At 66.8% G+C, this 16,022-nt stretch overlaps 1 protein-coding gene across 1 annotated transcript; it reads right to left on the bottom strand.

Moving 5' to 3' along the window:
• Positions 1–3,025: 3,025 nt before the first annotated feature.
• LOC142818220 (cytochrome P450 2G1-like) lies at positions 3,026–16,022 on the bottom strand. The gene is made up of 9 exons (XM_075915588.2): positions 15,802–16,022; positions 10,449–10,611; positions 9,668–9,817; positions 8,697–8,857; positions 8,175–8,351; positions 7,864–8,005; positions 6,214–6,401; positions 5,151–5,292; positions 3,026–4,140 (listed from the first exon to the last, which is right to left on the bottom strand). The coding sequence occupies exons 1-9, from the start codon at positions 15,979–15,981 to the stop codon at positions 3,959–3,961; spliced, it is 1,485 nt and encodes a 494-aa protein (XP_075771703.2). The 5' UTR covers positions 15,982–16,022; the 3' UTR covers positions 3,026–3,958.

Raw genomic sequence — 16,022 nt, 5'->3', positions numbered from 1 at the left:
AAGTCCTCCGGCCCCGCGTGTGTCAAAGCCCCACACTGCACTGGCCTGGGGAAGATTCTCCACCTCCCTGCTAAGCTCTGCAGTGGCAGGAGGACGCTGTTTCCGTCCTGTTCGCACCCCACCCTGCAGGATCCGCAGCAGCCCCCCGGGCAGGGGCTTAGCCCCTCCTCGCCCGCTGCCCCCCCCCCCCCAGGTCCTGCTCCCAGGCCCCTTCCCCTGCTGAGCCACCTCTTGGGCTGGGTTCACTGACACCCCGGCAGACGGATTCCCTGGGCTCTGGTGCACCAGGCAGCCTGGGGCTTAACCACTTCCTGCCCGCGCTGCAGCCGGGGGACACGGGGGGGCTGCCCACGCTCAGGTCGGATCCTGCCCAGAAATCTGGGGTGGGGGCTGCAACCCTGCGTCCCTCCCCCACCTCTTCCTGTGCCGCGCGAGTCCCTTCCTCCTGCCTGCCCCCTGCCCCCTGCCCCCTGCCCCATTGGCCTGGAGCGGTCCCTTCCGGAGGTAGCCACCTCGGGGAAGGGCCCGGGGCCCTTGGGGTCTGCTGCAGCAGCGAGCCGGGGCTGGCTCTCCGCAGGGAACACAGGGATAGGCCACAGGCCAGGTGACCTGCTGCAGCCAAGAAGAGACCAGGAAGGAGGGATAAATAGGCCATGTGGCCGACTCCATCTTGGTCTTCAGCTCAGCACTTCATCCCAGAGGCAGCAGTGCAGGGATCGAAGAGCCGGAAAGAACTGTGGACCCATCCTGATCCTAGGATGTGCAACAAGGACTCTTAGGCCAGCAGCTGTAACATCTCTGCTAGAGCCTGCATGGAGAACTGGGAGATTCGGTGCATGTAACGTACTATCCTTTAACAACCTCACTCTCAGGCTTTTCTTTCTTGTAGATGTTAGATGCTAAAGGATTGGCCCAGCGTGATTTGTGGGTAAGGTCCAGAGGGTAAATTGACCAGGGATCTGTGGCTGGTTTCTTGGAACCGGACAGAACTTGTTCAGGGTAGGTGGGATTGGGTGCTAGGACCCCCCACCTGTGTATGAGGCCTGGGGCCATCTGGGGCACGGATATTGCTGGGGTGTCGGAGGGGTTTTGCTCGGGAGGCTTCAGGCAGGCTGCTGGAGCGCTCTGTGGGACTGGTTTGTGGCCTGTGTGGAGAGGTCACCAGTCTGGGGCTGTAAGGAGCCCCGGATTTGAGCAATTCGCCCTGAGCGGACGCCCTCAGCTGTGCCCAGACACGGCCCGTCCGTCACAGTTGTTGGCCCCAGAAGTGGCACAAAGGGGCCAACACCCCTCAAGGGTGCAGCAGTGATCTGGCTGCTCCCCTCAAAATCCAGTAACGTGACAGCGGAGATCAGGGCCCGTCCGTCCTGGTGCCACCCAGACCCCGGCCGAGATCAGGGCCCGTCCGTCCTGGAGCCACCCAGACCCCGGCCGAGATCAGGGCCCGTCCGTCCTGGTGCCACCCAGACCCCGGCCGAGATCAGGGCCCGTCCGTCCTGGTGCCACCCAGACCCCGGCCGAGATCAGGGCCCGTCCGTCCTGGTGCCACCCAGACCCCGGCCGAGATCAGGGCCCGTCCGTCCTGGAGCCACCCAGACCCCGGCCGAGATCAGGGCCCGTCCGTCCTGGTGCCACCCAGACCCCGGCCGAGATCAGGGCCCATCGGTCCTGGTGCCACCCAGACCCCGGCCGAGATCAGGGCCCATCCGTCCTGGTGCCACCCAGACCCCGGCCGAGATCAGGGCCCGTCAATCCTGGTGCCACCCAGACCCCGGCCGAGAGCAGGGCCCGTCGGTCCTGGTGCCACCCAGACCCCGGCCGAGATCAGGGCCCGTCCGTCCTGGTGCCACCCAGACCCCGGCCGAGATCAGGGCCCGTCAATCCTGGTGCCACCCAGACCCCAGCCGAGATCAGGGCCCTTCGGTCCTGGTGCCACCCAGACCCCAGCCGAGATCAGGGCCCATCGGTCCTGGCGCCACCCAGACCCCGGCCGAGATCAGGGCCCATCGGTCCTGGTGCCACCCAGACCCCGGCCGAGATCAGGGCCCATCGGTCCTGGCGCCACCCAGACCCCGGCCGAGATCAGGGCCCATCGGTCCTGGTGCCACCCAGTCCCCGGCCGAGATCAGGGCCCGTCGGGCCAGGCGCCACCCAGACCCCGGCCGAGATCAGGGCCCGTCCATCCTGGTGCCACCCAGACCCCGGCCGAGATCAGGGCCCATCGGTCCTGGTGCCACCCAGACCCCGGCCGAGATCAGGGCCCATCGGTCCTGGTGCCACCCAGACCCCGGCCGAGATCAGGGCCCATCCGTCCTGGTGCCACCCAGACCCCGGCCGAGATCAGGGCCCGTCGGGCCAGGCGCCGCATTGTGAGGCTGCCGCGTTTGCACTTGAGCCCTCTCAGGAGGCTGGAAAATTCCACCTGCTGCAGCCCGGTCCACACTGCAGGGCGGGCCGGTGGTTGCATAACAGGCTGGCACGGTGGCTGTTTACCAGCACTGGGCGGGCAGGTTTGCGTGGGGCCCGCCAAGCCCTTGGCGAGGGAGCAGAAAAGTGAGAAACCTGAGCGCGGATGGAGAAGAAAAGCCTCGGCGAACGTGAATGGGCTTCATGTCAGCTCAGCGGCTTAGCCCCCGAGGGAGGCGGCCGCGGAGAAGGCAAACACTGCGGGCGATTACATAAACCGGCATTGTCCCAGGAACAAAGGGCCGGGCTCGACAGGGATCTGGGAGTTGGTGCATTTCGAAATCCCCTCGGAAAATGTGATTCAGGGTCCGTGAGGGGTTCGATGTTGCAACGCCCGGAGAACGTGGTGCACAGGGCTGGTTTGGGCATGAGGGGCAGTGGGAAAGCAGGCGCCCCCCAGACCCAGCTAGCTAGAGGGGGTGTCTGAGGCCAGAGGCAGAGAGATGGGGGGATGGACAGGTGGAGCAATGGGTCCCCCCAACCCCCCAGTGATCCGGCCCCGTATCCAGCTCTCCACCGACTGCGGAGCGCGAGGCAAGAACTAGCCAGCACCCGAAGCTGCTCTCCAGAGCACCCAGCTCATGTTTTATTGTCTGTAGACAGCTCAGTGCGGAAATAGTTGCAAGCAGCAGGTGGGGGGGGAGACCGAATGAAAAAATAAGGCCGCGTAAAATCCGCTTGCCTTGCCCGGGAGGAGACAGGCAGGGCCGCACGCCCAGCTCGGGGTCACAGCAACGTCCCAGACCAGGCCGGTGCCCTGGCGTGGGAGCATCTCCTTGGGTCCAGCGCCAGCAGTGGGTGGAAATGGAGTTCAACTCTCAGGCCAAGAGCGTGGGGACAACGGGGCCCCTGCTAGCAGTGGGGCCTGTGGGCTGAGTCCTTGGGGGGCCACCCAGGAGAGAGTCAGGGCCACCCAGCTGATTAGCAGAGCTCACAGCCGGCAGCGTGTGTTCCTATGGGTGGTGCACATCCACACATGCCCCGGTGCGCTGCACAAAATTTATTCCGCACAGGGGTGGAAAAATTCAAGGGAACATGGCAGGCGCAAGCGGGGCAGTGTAGGAGTTGGCAGGCACATGCCATCTGCCATGCGGGCACTGAGCGTGCCGGCCACGGGACAGATGTTTTCCTGCACCCAGGTGGGTGGATTTCGCACGTCCCCCTCCCACCCAGCCCCCAAACCACAGAGCCGTTGAGTGTGGCCTGCGCTGACACAAGATCCCTGCTCCGTGGGCTGGGGGAGGGCCCGGCCCCGGCTCTTGCTAGCGCTCGCACTGCTGTGAGCAAGGAGGCGCTCTGAGCGGTGGGGTCACACCCCTGCCGGCCTGGCCCCGAGGCGCCCCAGCGTGGAACAGACGGGAGGGCCCTGAACTCCCCCCGTGCCCAGGCTGTGGGGCGGTTGAGGGGCCGGGCTCTTCCCTGCTCTCCCGGGCGGTGCAGGACGGGGGACTGGAAGCGACGGCGAAGCAAGCGCAGGGGGACGGGGCGCCCGTCAGCACGGGACCATGCGGAGCTGGTAGAAGGGGGGGATCTTGGCAAAGCCGCTCTCCTGGGGCGTGGTGTCGATCTGCTCCGGGGGCTGCAGGGGCGTCAGGGCGAAGCGCTGCAGGATGGTGGTGAGGAAGAGGAAGAGCTCCATGCGGGCCAGCGCCTCGCCCAGGCAGATCCGCTTCCCTGCGGGGACAGTGTGGGGGGGTGAGCCACACCTGGCCAAGGAGGGCACCTGCCGGGGGGGGCGGCTCTTGCGCGGAGCAGGCGGGGCACAGGCGGGCGGCTCCCCGGCTCGAGGGGACAGGAGTCGAGCTGGGCAGCGTTATCGGGGTCCCAGCGCCTGTGGGGGACCAGACCGAGACAGAGCAGGACTGGCAAGGTGGAGGGGCGTGGGGGGACAGACAGACGGACCAGGAGTGTGGGTTAGGGGCTGCAGTGCACGAGGGGACGGACGGACAGACTGACAGACAGCCATGTGGCTTAGGAGTGGCCACATGAGGGGACGGACGGACAGACTGACAGAGCCATGTGGCTTAGGAGTGGCCACACGAGGGGACGGACGGACAGACAGCCACGTGGCTTAGGAGTGGCCACACGAGGGGACGGACGGACAGACAGAGCCACATGGCTTAGGAGTGGCCACACGAGGGGATGGACGGACAGACAGCCACGTGGCTTAGGAGAGGCCACACGAGGGGACGGACGGACAGACAGAGCCACGTGGCTTAGGAGTGGCAAGGCACGGGGACAGATGGACAGACAGACAGCTTCGTGGCTGAGGAGTGGCCGCGCTGGGACAGACAGACGTGGCTGAGGAGCAGCCGCACAAAGATGGACGGAGAGACAGGCAGACAGAGCCCTGTGGCTGAGGAGTGGCTGAGCGCGGGGACAGACGGACAGACAGACGGCCGGAGAGCCAGCCAGCCATGGGGCTGAGGAGCGGCTGGGCGGGGACGGACAGACAGACAGACGGCCGGACAGCCAGCCAGCCATGGGGCTGAGGAGCGGCTGGGCGGGGACGGACGGACAGACAGACAGACGGCCGGACAGCCAGCCAGCCATGGGGCTGAGGAGCGGCTGGGCGGGGACGGACAGACAGACAGACGGCCGGACAGCCAGCCAGCCATGGGGCTGAGGAGCGGCTGGGCGGGGACGGACGGACAGAGCCCGGGGTGGGCGGGCGCCGGGGGTACCTGAGGAGAAGGGCACGAAGGCCTCGTTCTTGCGGAAGCGGCCCTGCTCCGTCAGGAAGTTGCCGGGGTTGAAGCTCTGGGGGTTTTGGAACTTGCTGGGGTCGTGCAGGACGGAGCTCAGCATGGGGTAGATCTCGGTGCCCTGGGGGGAGCGCGAGGTGCTGAGCATGAGCCACCCTGGCCCGCCCCCTGGGCACCCCCCCCCTGCACCCTGGCACCCGCCCTGCCCGGCCCCCCAGCGCCACCAAGCCTGTTCCCACCAGCTGCACCTGCCCCGGGCTCTTCCCGCCCCCTCCCCCCCGCACACCCCCCTCCTCCACCCCCCGTGCCCCAACCCCCACCCTCCGCACCCCCGCACACCCCCCTCCTCCGCCCCCCCGTGCCCCCAACCCCCACCCTCCGCCCCCCCGCACACCCCCAACCTCCGCCCCCCGTGCCCCCAACCTCCGCCCCCCCGTGCCCCCAACCCCCACCCTCCGCCCCCCGCACACCCCCCTCCTCCGCCCCCCGTGCCCCCAACCCCCACCCTCCGCCCCCCTGCACACCCCCATCCTCCGCCCCCCATACCCCCAAACCCCACCCTCCACCCCTCCCGCACACCCCCATCCTCCACCCCCCGTGCCCCAACCCCCACCCTCCGCACCCCCGCACACCCCCAACCTCCGCCCCCCGTGCCCCCAACCCCCACCCTCCGCCCCTCCCGCACACCCCCATCCTCCACCCCCTGTACCCGCAACCCCCCTCTATCCCCCCCACACACACACACCCTCCGCCCCTCCTGCACACCCCCATCCTCCACCCCCCGTGCCTCCAACCCCCACCCTCCGCACCCCCTGTGCCCCCAACCCCCACCCTCCACCCCTCCTGCACACCCCCATCCTCTGCCCCCTGTACCCGCAACCCCCCTCCACCCCCCCACACACCCTCACCCTCCGCCCCTCCTGCACACCCCCATCCTCCACCCCCTGTACCCGCAACCCCCCCTCCACCCCCCCCACACACCCCCATCCTCCACCCCCTGTACCCCCAACCCCCACCCTCCGCCCCCCTGCGCACCGCCCACCTCGGGGATGGTGTAGCCTCTGAACTGGGTGTCCCGGGTCACGAGGTGGGGCACGTCCATGGGGATCAAGTCGCTGACCCGCTGGATCTCGTGGATGACGGCGTCGGTGTAGGGCATCTGGCTCCGGTCCTCGATGGCCGGGGTGCGGTTCCGCCCGATCACCTGCTCGATCTCCTCCTGCAGCTTCCCTGCCCACGACACCGCCAGAGCTCACCCCGCCGGGCCGCACGCGGCTTGGAAATCCCCCTTCCCCGCCCCGCGCCTCTTCCCACTTCCCCCACCCCATGCCTCAGTTTCCCTATAAGGGCACTGGCCTCCTGTGCCAAGCCCTTGGGGCGCGGCCGATGAGAGGCGCTGCACAGGAGACGGGGATGGCCAGCCCCGCCCGGCCGGCGTCCACGAGACCCTTGTCGCCCGGCTCCAGTGGCCACAGAGAGGAGGACTAAAATCCTAGCAGAGTCCCAAACGCTCTGGGCTCAATTCCAGCCTTCCGAAGGGAGTCCCGGTCTCGCTCTGCCCGGCTCTGGGCTCAGCAGCCTGTCACGTTACCGCATTCTGAGGGGAGCAGCCAGATCGCTGCTGCACCCATAGGTGGGGGTGTTGGCCCCAGAAAATAGTATAAAGGGGGGCCATGTGGGGTGTTGAATAGAAGCCCCCTGTCTGCTGATCCTGTGTACGCTGGTCATGTGTGTGTAGAATGTCTGTGTGTGCAATTATAAGCATGGACTTGTATGGACACTGAATATTCCCTGCATGTGGCTGAGCATTCGGCAGGGCCCGGCCTATGGACATGCTAATCAGCGAGGCCCTGTGGGACAATGGCTCTCAATGGGCCAAGGACACACCTCGGGATGAGGGCTGACTCAGACCTAATGGCTACCAGCAGGGGCACAGGAATAAGCCGTGGGCCAGGTGACCTGCTGCAGCCAAGAAGAGAGCAGGAAGGAGGGATAAATAGGCCATGTGGGGGATTCCATCTTGGTTCTCAGCTCAGCACTTCATCCCAGAGGCAGCAGTGCAGGGATCGAAGAGCCAGAAAGACCCGTGGACCCATCCTGATTCTAGGATGTGCAACAAGGACTTTTAAACCAGCAGCTGTAACATCTCTGCTAGAGCCTGCATCGAGAACTGGGAGATTCGGTGCATGTAACGTACTATCCTTTAACAACCTCACTCTCAGGCTTTTCTTTCTTGTAGATGTTAGATGCTAGAGGATTGGCCCAGCATGATTTGTGGGTAAGGTCCAGAGGGTAAATTGACCAGGGATCTGTGGCTGGTTTCTTGGAACCGGACAGAACTTGTTCGGGGTAGGTGGGATTGGGTGCTAGGACCCCCCACCTGTGTATGAGGCCCGGGGCCATCTGGGGCACGGATATTGCTGGGGTGTCAGGGGGGTTTTGCTCGTGAGGCTTCAGGCAGGCAGCTGAAGCGCTCTGTGGGACTGGTGTGTGGCCTGTGTGGAGAGGTCGCCAGTCTGGGGCTGTAAGGAGCCCCGGATTTGAGCAATTCGCCCTGAGCGGACACAGCCCGGTCTGTCACACAGGCGGTGGAGACGCCCCGAACGCAGGGCACCAGCCTTTTTCCGGCTCTCCCCACAGGGCACGTCTCACCGGGTGGGACCCTGGGGCTCCGTTCGCTGGCCGTGGTTACCTAGGACGTCGGGGTGTTTCATCAGCAGCAGGAAGCCGTATCTCAGGGTGGAGCTGACCGTCTCGGTCCCGGCGAAGAACAGGTTGAGTGTGGTGAGTTCCAGGTTCTTGATGTTAAATTCGCTGGCCGGGTTTTGCTTTTCCTTGCAGGGGAGAAAATCGAAAGATCAGCCGGGGCATTTCCACCGCGTCGCTCAGACCCGCTGCTGCGGTTGCGGGGTTCTCATGAGCATGCCTCGGGGGGGTCCCGGGCTCTGTCTGTTCAGACCTCACCCCAGCCCGGCCCCGGCTCCCAGCCCCCCGGCGCCCCACCTTTTCCATCTGGATCAGGAAGCAGTCGATAAAATCCCGGGGGGAACTGGAATCCAGCGTTGCTTGGTTCTGCTTCACTCGCTTCGCGATAAACTTCCGCATGTCTTCCAGGATGTGGTAGATTTTCGTGTGCGGGCCGGGGAAATATTTGAGGAAACTCGAATACATGTCATAGAACTGGAGAGAGAAACGGGACGCACAGAGAACACCTTTGGTGCATCCCCAGAGCCAGACTGCCAGTCTGGCTGGTGTGAATCCGGAGTCACACCAGTGTGAATCCAGAGTCACGCCAGTGCCAATTCAGTGTGAAACTGGAGTCACGCCCATATGAATCCCGAGTCACGCCGGTGTGAATCCGGAGTCAAGCCTTTATGAATCTGGAGTCAAGTCAGTGTGACTCTGGAGTACCTTCACTGAAGTCCCTAGAATTACTCTGTATTTGCTCTGGTGCCTCAGCACAGTTCTCTACAGTCACCCACGTGCAGTGAAAATCCCCAGGGTTTTGTCTTGAGCGGAACATACCTGGGACCAGGGCGTGCTGATCTCCCGAAAGCTTTCGTTCATCATCTGCAGCAGCGACAGGAATTCCTTGTCTTCGTAGTCGAAGCGGTTGCCAAAGACGATGGAGCAGATGACGTTGGACACAGCCCGGCTCAAGAAGTAGGTCGGGTCAAACGGTTCCGCTAGCATGGAAGGGAGAAGGAAAGAGACCCTCGGGGTGAGGCCCCATGCTCCGGACTCTTCTCGAGTTCCCACCGCCTCCCACGCCCTGTGCTCTGGACTCTTCTCGAGTTCCCACCGCCTCCCACGCCCCGTGCTCCTCACTCTTCTCAAGTTCCCACTGCCTCCCACGCCCCGTGCTCCGGCCTCGTCTCGAGTTCCCACCGCCTCCCACGCCCCGTGCTCCGGACTCGTCTCGAGTTCCCACCGCCTCCCACACCCCGTGCTCCGGACTCATCTCGAGTTCCCACCGCCTCCCACGCCCCGTGCTCCGGACTCGTCTCGAGTTCCCACCGCCTCCCAGGCCCCTGCTCCGGACTCGTCTCGAGTTCCCACCGCCTCCCACGCCCCGTGCTCCGGACTCTTCTCGAGTTCCCACCGCCTCCCACGCCCCATGCTCCGGACTCGTCTCGAGTTCCCACCGCCTCCCACGCCCCGTGCTCCGGACTCGTCTTGAGTTCCCACCGCCTCCCACGCCCCGTGCTCCGGACTCTTCTCGAGTTCCCACCGCCTCCCACGCCCCGTGCTCCTCACTCTTCTCGAGTTCCCACCGCCTCCCACGCCCCGTGCTCCTCACTCTTCTCAAGTTCCCACCGCCTCCCACGCCCCGTGCTCCGGACTCGTCTCGAGTTCTCACCTCCCACGCCCCGTGCTCTGGACTCTTCCCGAGTTCCCACCGCCTCCCACACCCTGTCCTTGTAAATTCTCTCCCCCCCCATTTCAATTGCCAGGGGAGCACGTCCCCCGGCGGGCGGAGCGCCCGGCGCAGTCACCTTTAGTATTTCTAAAGGCCTCCAGCAGGTACTGGGCCTCCTCCCGGATGCGCTCCTCGATGGACCGCTTCCCCATGCCGAAGTTGCGCAGCACGGTGAGGGAGAACCGGCGCAGCTGGCGCCACCGCTCCCCGTTGGCGAAGACCACCCCTGGGGAGGCACGTTTTCAGGCCAGGAAGGAAGACGGCAACCGAGTCGGGGCAAGGGCTCCCGCAGTAGCTAGGGGTCAGTTCCCCGCCCCCGGCCGGCGGTGCCACATGCACCAACCCAACCGTGCCGGACGGTTAAATTGGGCGCGGGGCTGGTTTGCGTCAGCCAGCTGGGGCGGTGAATCTGGAGGTTCAAGGGGGTCACAGGGCCGTGCAAGGAGGACCCCCCCGTGAAACATGCACCGCTGTACACCTGGGCCGGGGGGCCTCTGTGGGGGACCCCACCATGAAAAACATGCCCAGCTGTACACCTGGGCCGGGGGGTCTCTGTGGGGGACCCCACCATGAAACATGCCCCGCTGTACACCTGGGGTGGGGGGCCTCTGTGGGGGACCCCACCATGAAACATGCCCAGCTGTACACCTGGGCCGGGGGGACCTTTGAGGGGGGCTCTTTTTTCTTCCACACCCCCAAGAAGTCCTACAGGCAGGGGTGTCCTGTTAACAAAAGCTCGATGTGGCCCGAGCCGGCGGCGGCATCCCACGGAAGTCGGTGGAACTCTGCATTTCGGCCGGCCGGGACCCAGCCCTTCCGGAGCGGGGGGGGTGTAGTGCACGATGCTCGTGTCTCACCATGGCCCTGAAAGTTCTTCTCCACCGTCGGCATGGCGCCTCTGCCGCTGAACTCCTCCGCCTGGTCCACCAGGGCTTCCTTCACCGCCTCGTGACCACACAGCACCACGATGGGCTTGGACCCGAAATACACCGTGAACACCGGGCCGTACTGGTCCCGCAGCTGCACAGCACAGGGGAGCAAAGGGGGGTGGGGAAAATCCAAGCAAAATGCCGAATCCCAAACCCACCCTTTGTGCTGGGATTGGGCACCCAAAAATTCCGCCTCCCCTCCCGCCCCCAAAAAACCCTGCCAAAAAGCAGCAAGAAGCTGAGCGGAAACCAGACACATTCTGGGCTTGAAGGGGAATTGTGGGGAAAAGAGCTGCCAAACATGCAGACTGGCTGCAAACCGACACGCGAAAGCTGTGTGTGCTTGTGCTCTTGTGAGTCTGGGGGGGACGTTCTGGAAACCCAACCTTTGAAACGTTGGGTTTCTTGCCCCAGCCCTGTACTGGACCATTCTAGGGAAGCAGACCTGGCCACAAACAATTTTGTTTGCTTGAAAACACGGTGTTCTGGTGGGAAACCTTTCCCTGGCAATCTCTGCCAGGCGATTCCCCTTTCTGGTCTGTGCTGCAGTGGCACCCACGCCCACATCGCTGGAGCCGCGCCAGGCGCTGGACAGACACACCGCGGGGAAGGAGTCGGGAAACTTGGAAACGCAAACTCTGTTGTCAAGCAGTTGACACGGCAAAGGACCAGCAGGGGGCGCCCTTCTGTCCCCGGGGGCTGGGAGCCCTTTGAGGACCAGGGGCTTGGACCCTGGTCTGCATGGGATTCACAGTAGCCAGGCGGGTACCTCCGGCGATTGATGCACAACTAGACAGAGGCGTTGGTGAGCTGATCGCTAGCTAAGTGTGTAGGAGTACAGGCAGACGGGGTGTACAAACAGGCAGATGCAGTGTACGGGCTAGGCAGTGGGATGTAGTGTCAGTACCTTGCTGGTCGCTATGCTTGGGTTGTGGGCTGTGGGTGACCCCTACTGGCCAGTGTCCGGAGCACTGCCCAGCAGGTGGGCTGCCTAAGACCCAACCGGTCTGACCGGTTGAGGGCAGCGAGGGAACTAGGAAGTGAGTGTTTTCGGGGGAAGAATCTGTCTTGGGCATGAAGGAGACAGTCTAAGGAGGGGGCTGGAATCTAGGGGCCCAGGGCCCCATCTCAAGGGGTCTGAGGCATCCTGGCCCAGACTCCTGTAGACACATCACGTCTGTGCTGGGCTGTATCCGGGAGAAGCAATAAACCCTCCCTGTTCTACCGGCTGGTAGAGTCTGTTCTTGCTGCTACGGGGGTGCAGGATCGGAGGGACCCCGACTCGCCGTCACAGGCAGACAGGCAAACGCAGTGTATGGAGATATGTGAATAGGCAGACAGACGGATGGGGTGTACAGGGCTAGGCAGACAGGCAGACAGATGTGGTGCGTAGGGGTAGGCAGAAAGACAGGGTGCGTGGGGTAGACAGACAGGCAGACATGGTGTATGGAGATATGTGGACAGATAGACAGACAAGGCACATGAGAACAGGCGGACAGACGGATGGGGTACATGGGGGTAGACAGACAGACAGAGGGTTAGGGTGTGCGGGGGTAGGCAAACAGGCAGACAGACGGGGTGTAAGGAGGTAGGCAGATGGACGGCGTGCGTGGGGGTTGGCAGACAGACACACAGGGTGTAGGGGGATAGGCAGACGGACGGGGTGCGTGGGGGTTGGCAGACAGACACACAGGGTGTAGGGGGATAGGCAGACGGACGGGGTGCGTGGGGGTTGGCAGACAGACACACAGGATGTAGGGGGATAGGCAGACAGAAGGGGTGCGTGGGGGTTGGCAGACAGACACACAGGATGTAGGGGGATAGGCAGACAGAAGGGGTGCGTGGGGGTTGGCAGACAGACACACAGGGTGTAGGGGGATAGGCAGACGGACGGGGTGCGTGGGGGTTTGCAGACAGACACACAGGGTGTAGGGGGATAGGCAGACGGAAGGGGTGCGTGGGGGTTGGCAGACAGACACACAGGGTGTAGGGGGATAGGCAGATGGAAGGGGTGCGTGGGGGTTTGCAGACAGACACACAGGGTGTAGGGGGATAGGCAGACGGACGGGGTGCGTGGGGGTTGGCAGACAGACACACAGGGTGTAGGGGGATAGGCAGACGGAAGGGGTGCATGGGGGTTGGCAGACAGACACACAGGGTGTAGGGGGATAGACAGACGGAAGGGGTGCGTGGGGGTTGGCAGACAGACACACAGGGTGTAGGGGGATAGGCAGACAGACGGGATGTGTGGGGGTTGGCAGACAGACACACAGGGTGTAGGGGGATAGGCAGACGGAAGGGGTGCGTGGGGGTTGGCAGACAGACACACGGGGTGTCCAGGGAAAGGCAGACAGGCAGACGGATGGGGTGTTCAGAGACAGGTAGATGGACGGGGTGCGCAGGGACAGGCAGAGGGGAGGTGAACAGGGTATGGAAGGAGAGCTAACTGGCCTGTGCCCAGGGGGACAGACAGACAGACAGACCTCCCAAGACAATCGTCCCCCCCAGTAGCCGGCCCCAGACCCGCTCTCTGGCAGTAACGCCAGGGATGTCCCAGCCAGGGATCGCCCGGGGACGGGCGGCTCTCGGCAGCGTGTGCGCGACAGGGCTGGCCTTCGCCCCCCTCCTGGGAACGCCCTGGCCATGCCGTGGGTGGGAGCCTGGGGCGGGCGCGATGCTCGGTGCCTCAGAGTCCCAGGCGGGGTTGGACCTGCCCCAGCCACTGCTCCAAGGTCCAGGCGCGCGAAGTCCACGGGGAGCCATGTTTAGCCCAGCAACACCCACGGGGGGAGCGGTGCCCCAGGACCAGCGGCAGGGGGTGGCAGAGCAGGGCCGGAGGTAGCGGCTGGCCGTGCGGGGCTGGGGGCAGGGGGTGGCCATGAGGGGCCGGGGGCAGGGGGTGGCCGTGCGGGGTTGGCGACAGGGGGTGGCCGTGCGGGGCGGGTGGCAGGGGATGGCCGTGCGGGGTTGGCGACAGGGGGTGGCCGTGCGGGGCCGGGGGCAGGGGGTGGCCGTGCGGGGCCGGAGGCAGGGGGTGGCCATGAGGGGCCGGGGGCAGGGGGTGGCCGTGCGGGGTTGGCGACAGGGGGTGGCCATGCGGGGCTGGGGGCAGGGGGTGGCTGTGTGGGGTTGGCGACAGGGGGTGGCCGTGCGGGGCCGGAGGCAGGGGGTGGCCGTGCGGGGTTGGCGACAGGGGGTGGCCGTGCGGGGCCGGGGGCAGGGGGTGGCCGTGCAGGGCTGGAGGCAGGGGGTGGCCGTGCGGGGCCGGGGGCAGGGGGTGGCCGTGCAGGGCCGGAGGTAGCGGCTGGCCGTGCGGGGCTGGGGGCAGGGGGTGGCCATGAGGGGCCGGGGGCAGGGGGTGGCCGTGCAGGGCGGGTGGCAGGGGGTGGCCGTGCGGGGTTGGCGACAGGGGGTGGCCGTGCAGGGCCGGAGGCAGGGGGTGGCCGTGCGGGGCTGGTGGCAGGGGGTGGCCGTGCAGGGCCGGGGGCAGGGGGTGGCCATGAGGGGCCGGGGGCAGGGGGTGGCCATGCGGGGCTGAGGGCAGGGGGTGGCCGTGCGGGGTTGGCGACAGGGGGTGGCCGTGCAGGGCCGGAGGCAGGGGGTGGCCGTGCGGGGCTGGTGGCAGGGGGTGGCCGTGCAGGGCCGGAGGCAGGGGGTGGCCGTGCGGGGTTGGCGACAGGGGGTGGCCGTGCGGGGCCGGAGGCAGGGGGTGGCCGTGCAGGGCCGGGGGCAGGGGGTGGCCATGTGGGGCTGGTGGCAGGGGGTGGCCGTGCAGGGCCGGTGGCAGGGGGTGGCCGTGCGGGGTTGGCGACAGGGGGTGGCCGTGCAGGGCCGGAGGCAGGGGGTGGCCGTGCGGGGCTGGTGGCAGGGGGTGGCCGTGCGGGGTTGGCGACAGGGGGTGGCCGTGCAGGGCCGGAGGCAGGGGGTGGCCGTGCGGGGCTGGTGGCAGGGGGTGGCCGTGCAGGGCCGGAGGTAGCGGCTGGCCGTGCGGGGCTGGGGGCAGGGGGTGGCCATGAGGGGCCGGGGGCAGGGGGTGGCCGTGCGGGGTTGGCGACAGGGGGTGGCCGTGCGGGGCCGGAGGCAGGGGGTGGCCGTGCGGGGTTGGCGGCAGGGGGTGGCCGTGCGGGGCTGGGGGCAGGGGGTGGCCATGAGGGGCCGGGGGCAGGGGGTGGCCGTGCGGGGTTGGCGACAGGGGGTGGCCGTGCGGGGCCGGAGGCAGGGGGTGGCTGTGCTGGGGCTGTGGGGCCGGGGGCAGGGGGTGGCCATGTGGGGCTGGTGGCAGGGGGTGGCCGTGCAGGGCGGGTGGCAGGGGGTGGCCGTGCGGGGTTGGCGACAGGGGGTGGCCATGTGGGGCTGGTGGCAGGGGGTGGCCGTGCAGGGCCGGAGGCAGGGGGTGGCCATGTGGGGCTGGTGGCAGGGGGTGGCCGTGCAGGGCGGGTGGCAGGGGGTGGCCGTGCGGGGTTGGCGACAGGGGGTGGCCGTGCAGGGCCGGAGGCAGGGGGTGGCCGTGCGGGGCTGGTGGCAGGGGGTGGCCGTGCAGGGCGGGTGGCAGGGGGTGGCCATGAGGGGCTGGTGGCAGGGGGTGGCCGTGCAGGGCGGGTGGCAGGGGGTGGCCGTGCAGGGCCGGAGGCAGGGGGTGGCCGTGTGGGGCCGGGGGCAGGGGGTGGCCGTGTGGGGCTGGCGACAGGGGGTGGCCGTGCGGGGCCGGGGGCAGGGGGTGGCCGTGCGGGGCTGAGGGCAGGGGGTGGCCGTGCGGGGCTGGCGACAGGGGGTGGCCGTGCGGGGTTGGCGACAGGGGGTGGCCGTGCGGGGCCGGGGGCCTGGCAGGGCCGGAGGCAGGGGGTGGCCGTGCGGGGCTGGTGGCAGGGGGTGGCCGTGCAGGGCCGGAGGCAGGGGGTGGCCATGTGGGGCTGGTGGCAGGGGGTGGCCGTGCGGGGCGGGTGGCAGGGGGTGGCCATGCGGGGCTGGTGACAGGGGGTGGCCGTGCGGGGTCTTCTCCGCCCCTTTCCTAGCACGTAAGATTCCTGGGGGGACCTTGCTGGGCCACACACTGAGCGGCTGTTTTCGGGCAGCCCCCCACAGGGACCCCGTGGCCCCGCCCTGGAGGGGGGCCGCTCTCTCTGGCCCCCACGGTTTGTGCCGAGTTGGACTCGCTCGAGGCCCTTTGCAAAACATCCAGCCAGTCCTCCCCCACCCGGCCTCCCCCTCGCTGGCCCTGGCCCCCCCTGGCAATTCGGACCCCCCCCCCCAGTGTCCCTGGTCCCCGGTGGCCGGGACTCACCCTCTCCAGGGACTTGAGGGTGTCCCCCATCTTGATCTGCAGGAAGTTCCCGATCAGCGGGAGGGGGGTGGGCCCGGGCGGCAGGTTCTTGTAGCGCGAGTGTTTCCTCCAGGTCGAGATGACCAGGAGGCAAGACAAGTAGATGCCCAGGAAGATGGTGATGGCTCCGGCCAGCTCCATGGTGCACGGAGACACTCGCCTGTCGCCAGAGAGCCTGGCCG

The sequence above is a fragment of the Pelodiscus sinensis genome, chromosome 18 (assembly GCF_052426305.1).
Source record: "Pelodiscus sinensis isolate ZL-2025 chromosome 18, ASM5242630v1, whole genome shotgun sequence".
Lineage (NCBI taxonomy): Eukaryota > Metazoa > Chordata > Testudines > Trionychidae > Pelodiscus > Pelodiscus sinensis.
The sequence above is the reverse complement of the archived record's forward strand: the minus strand, read 5'-3'. Positions and strand labels throughout refer to the sequence as shown.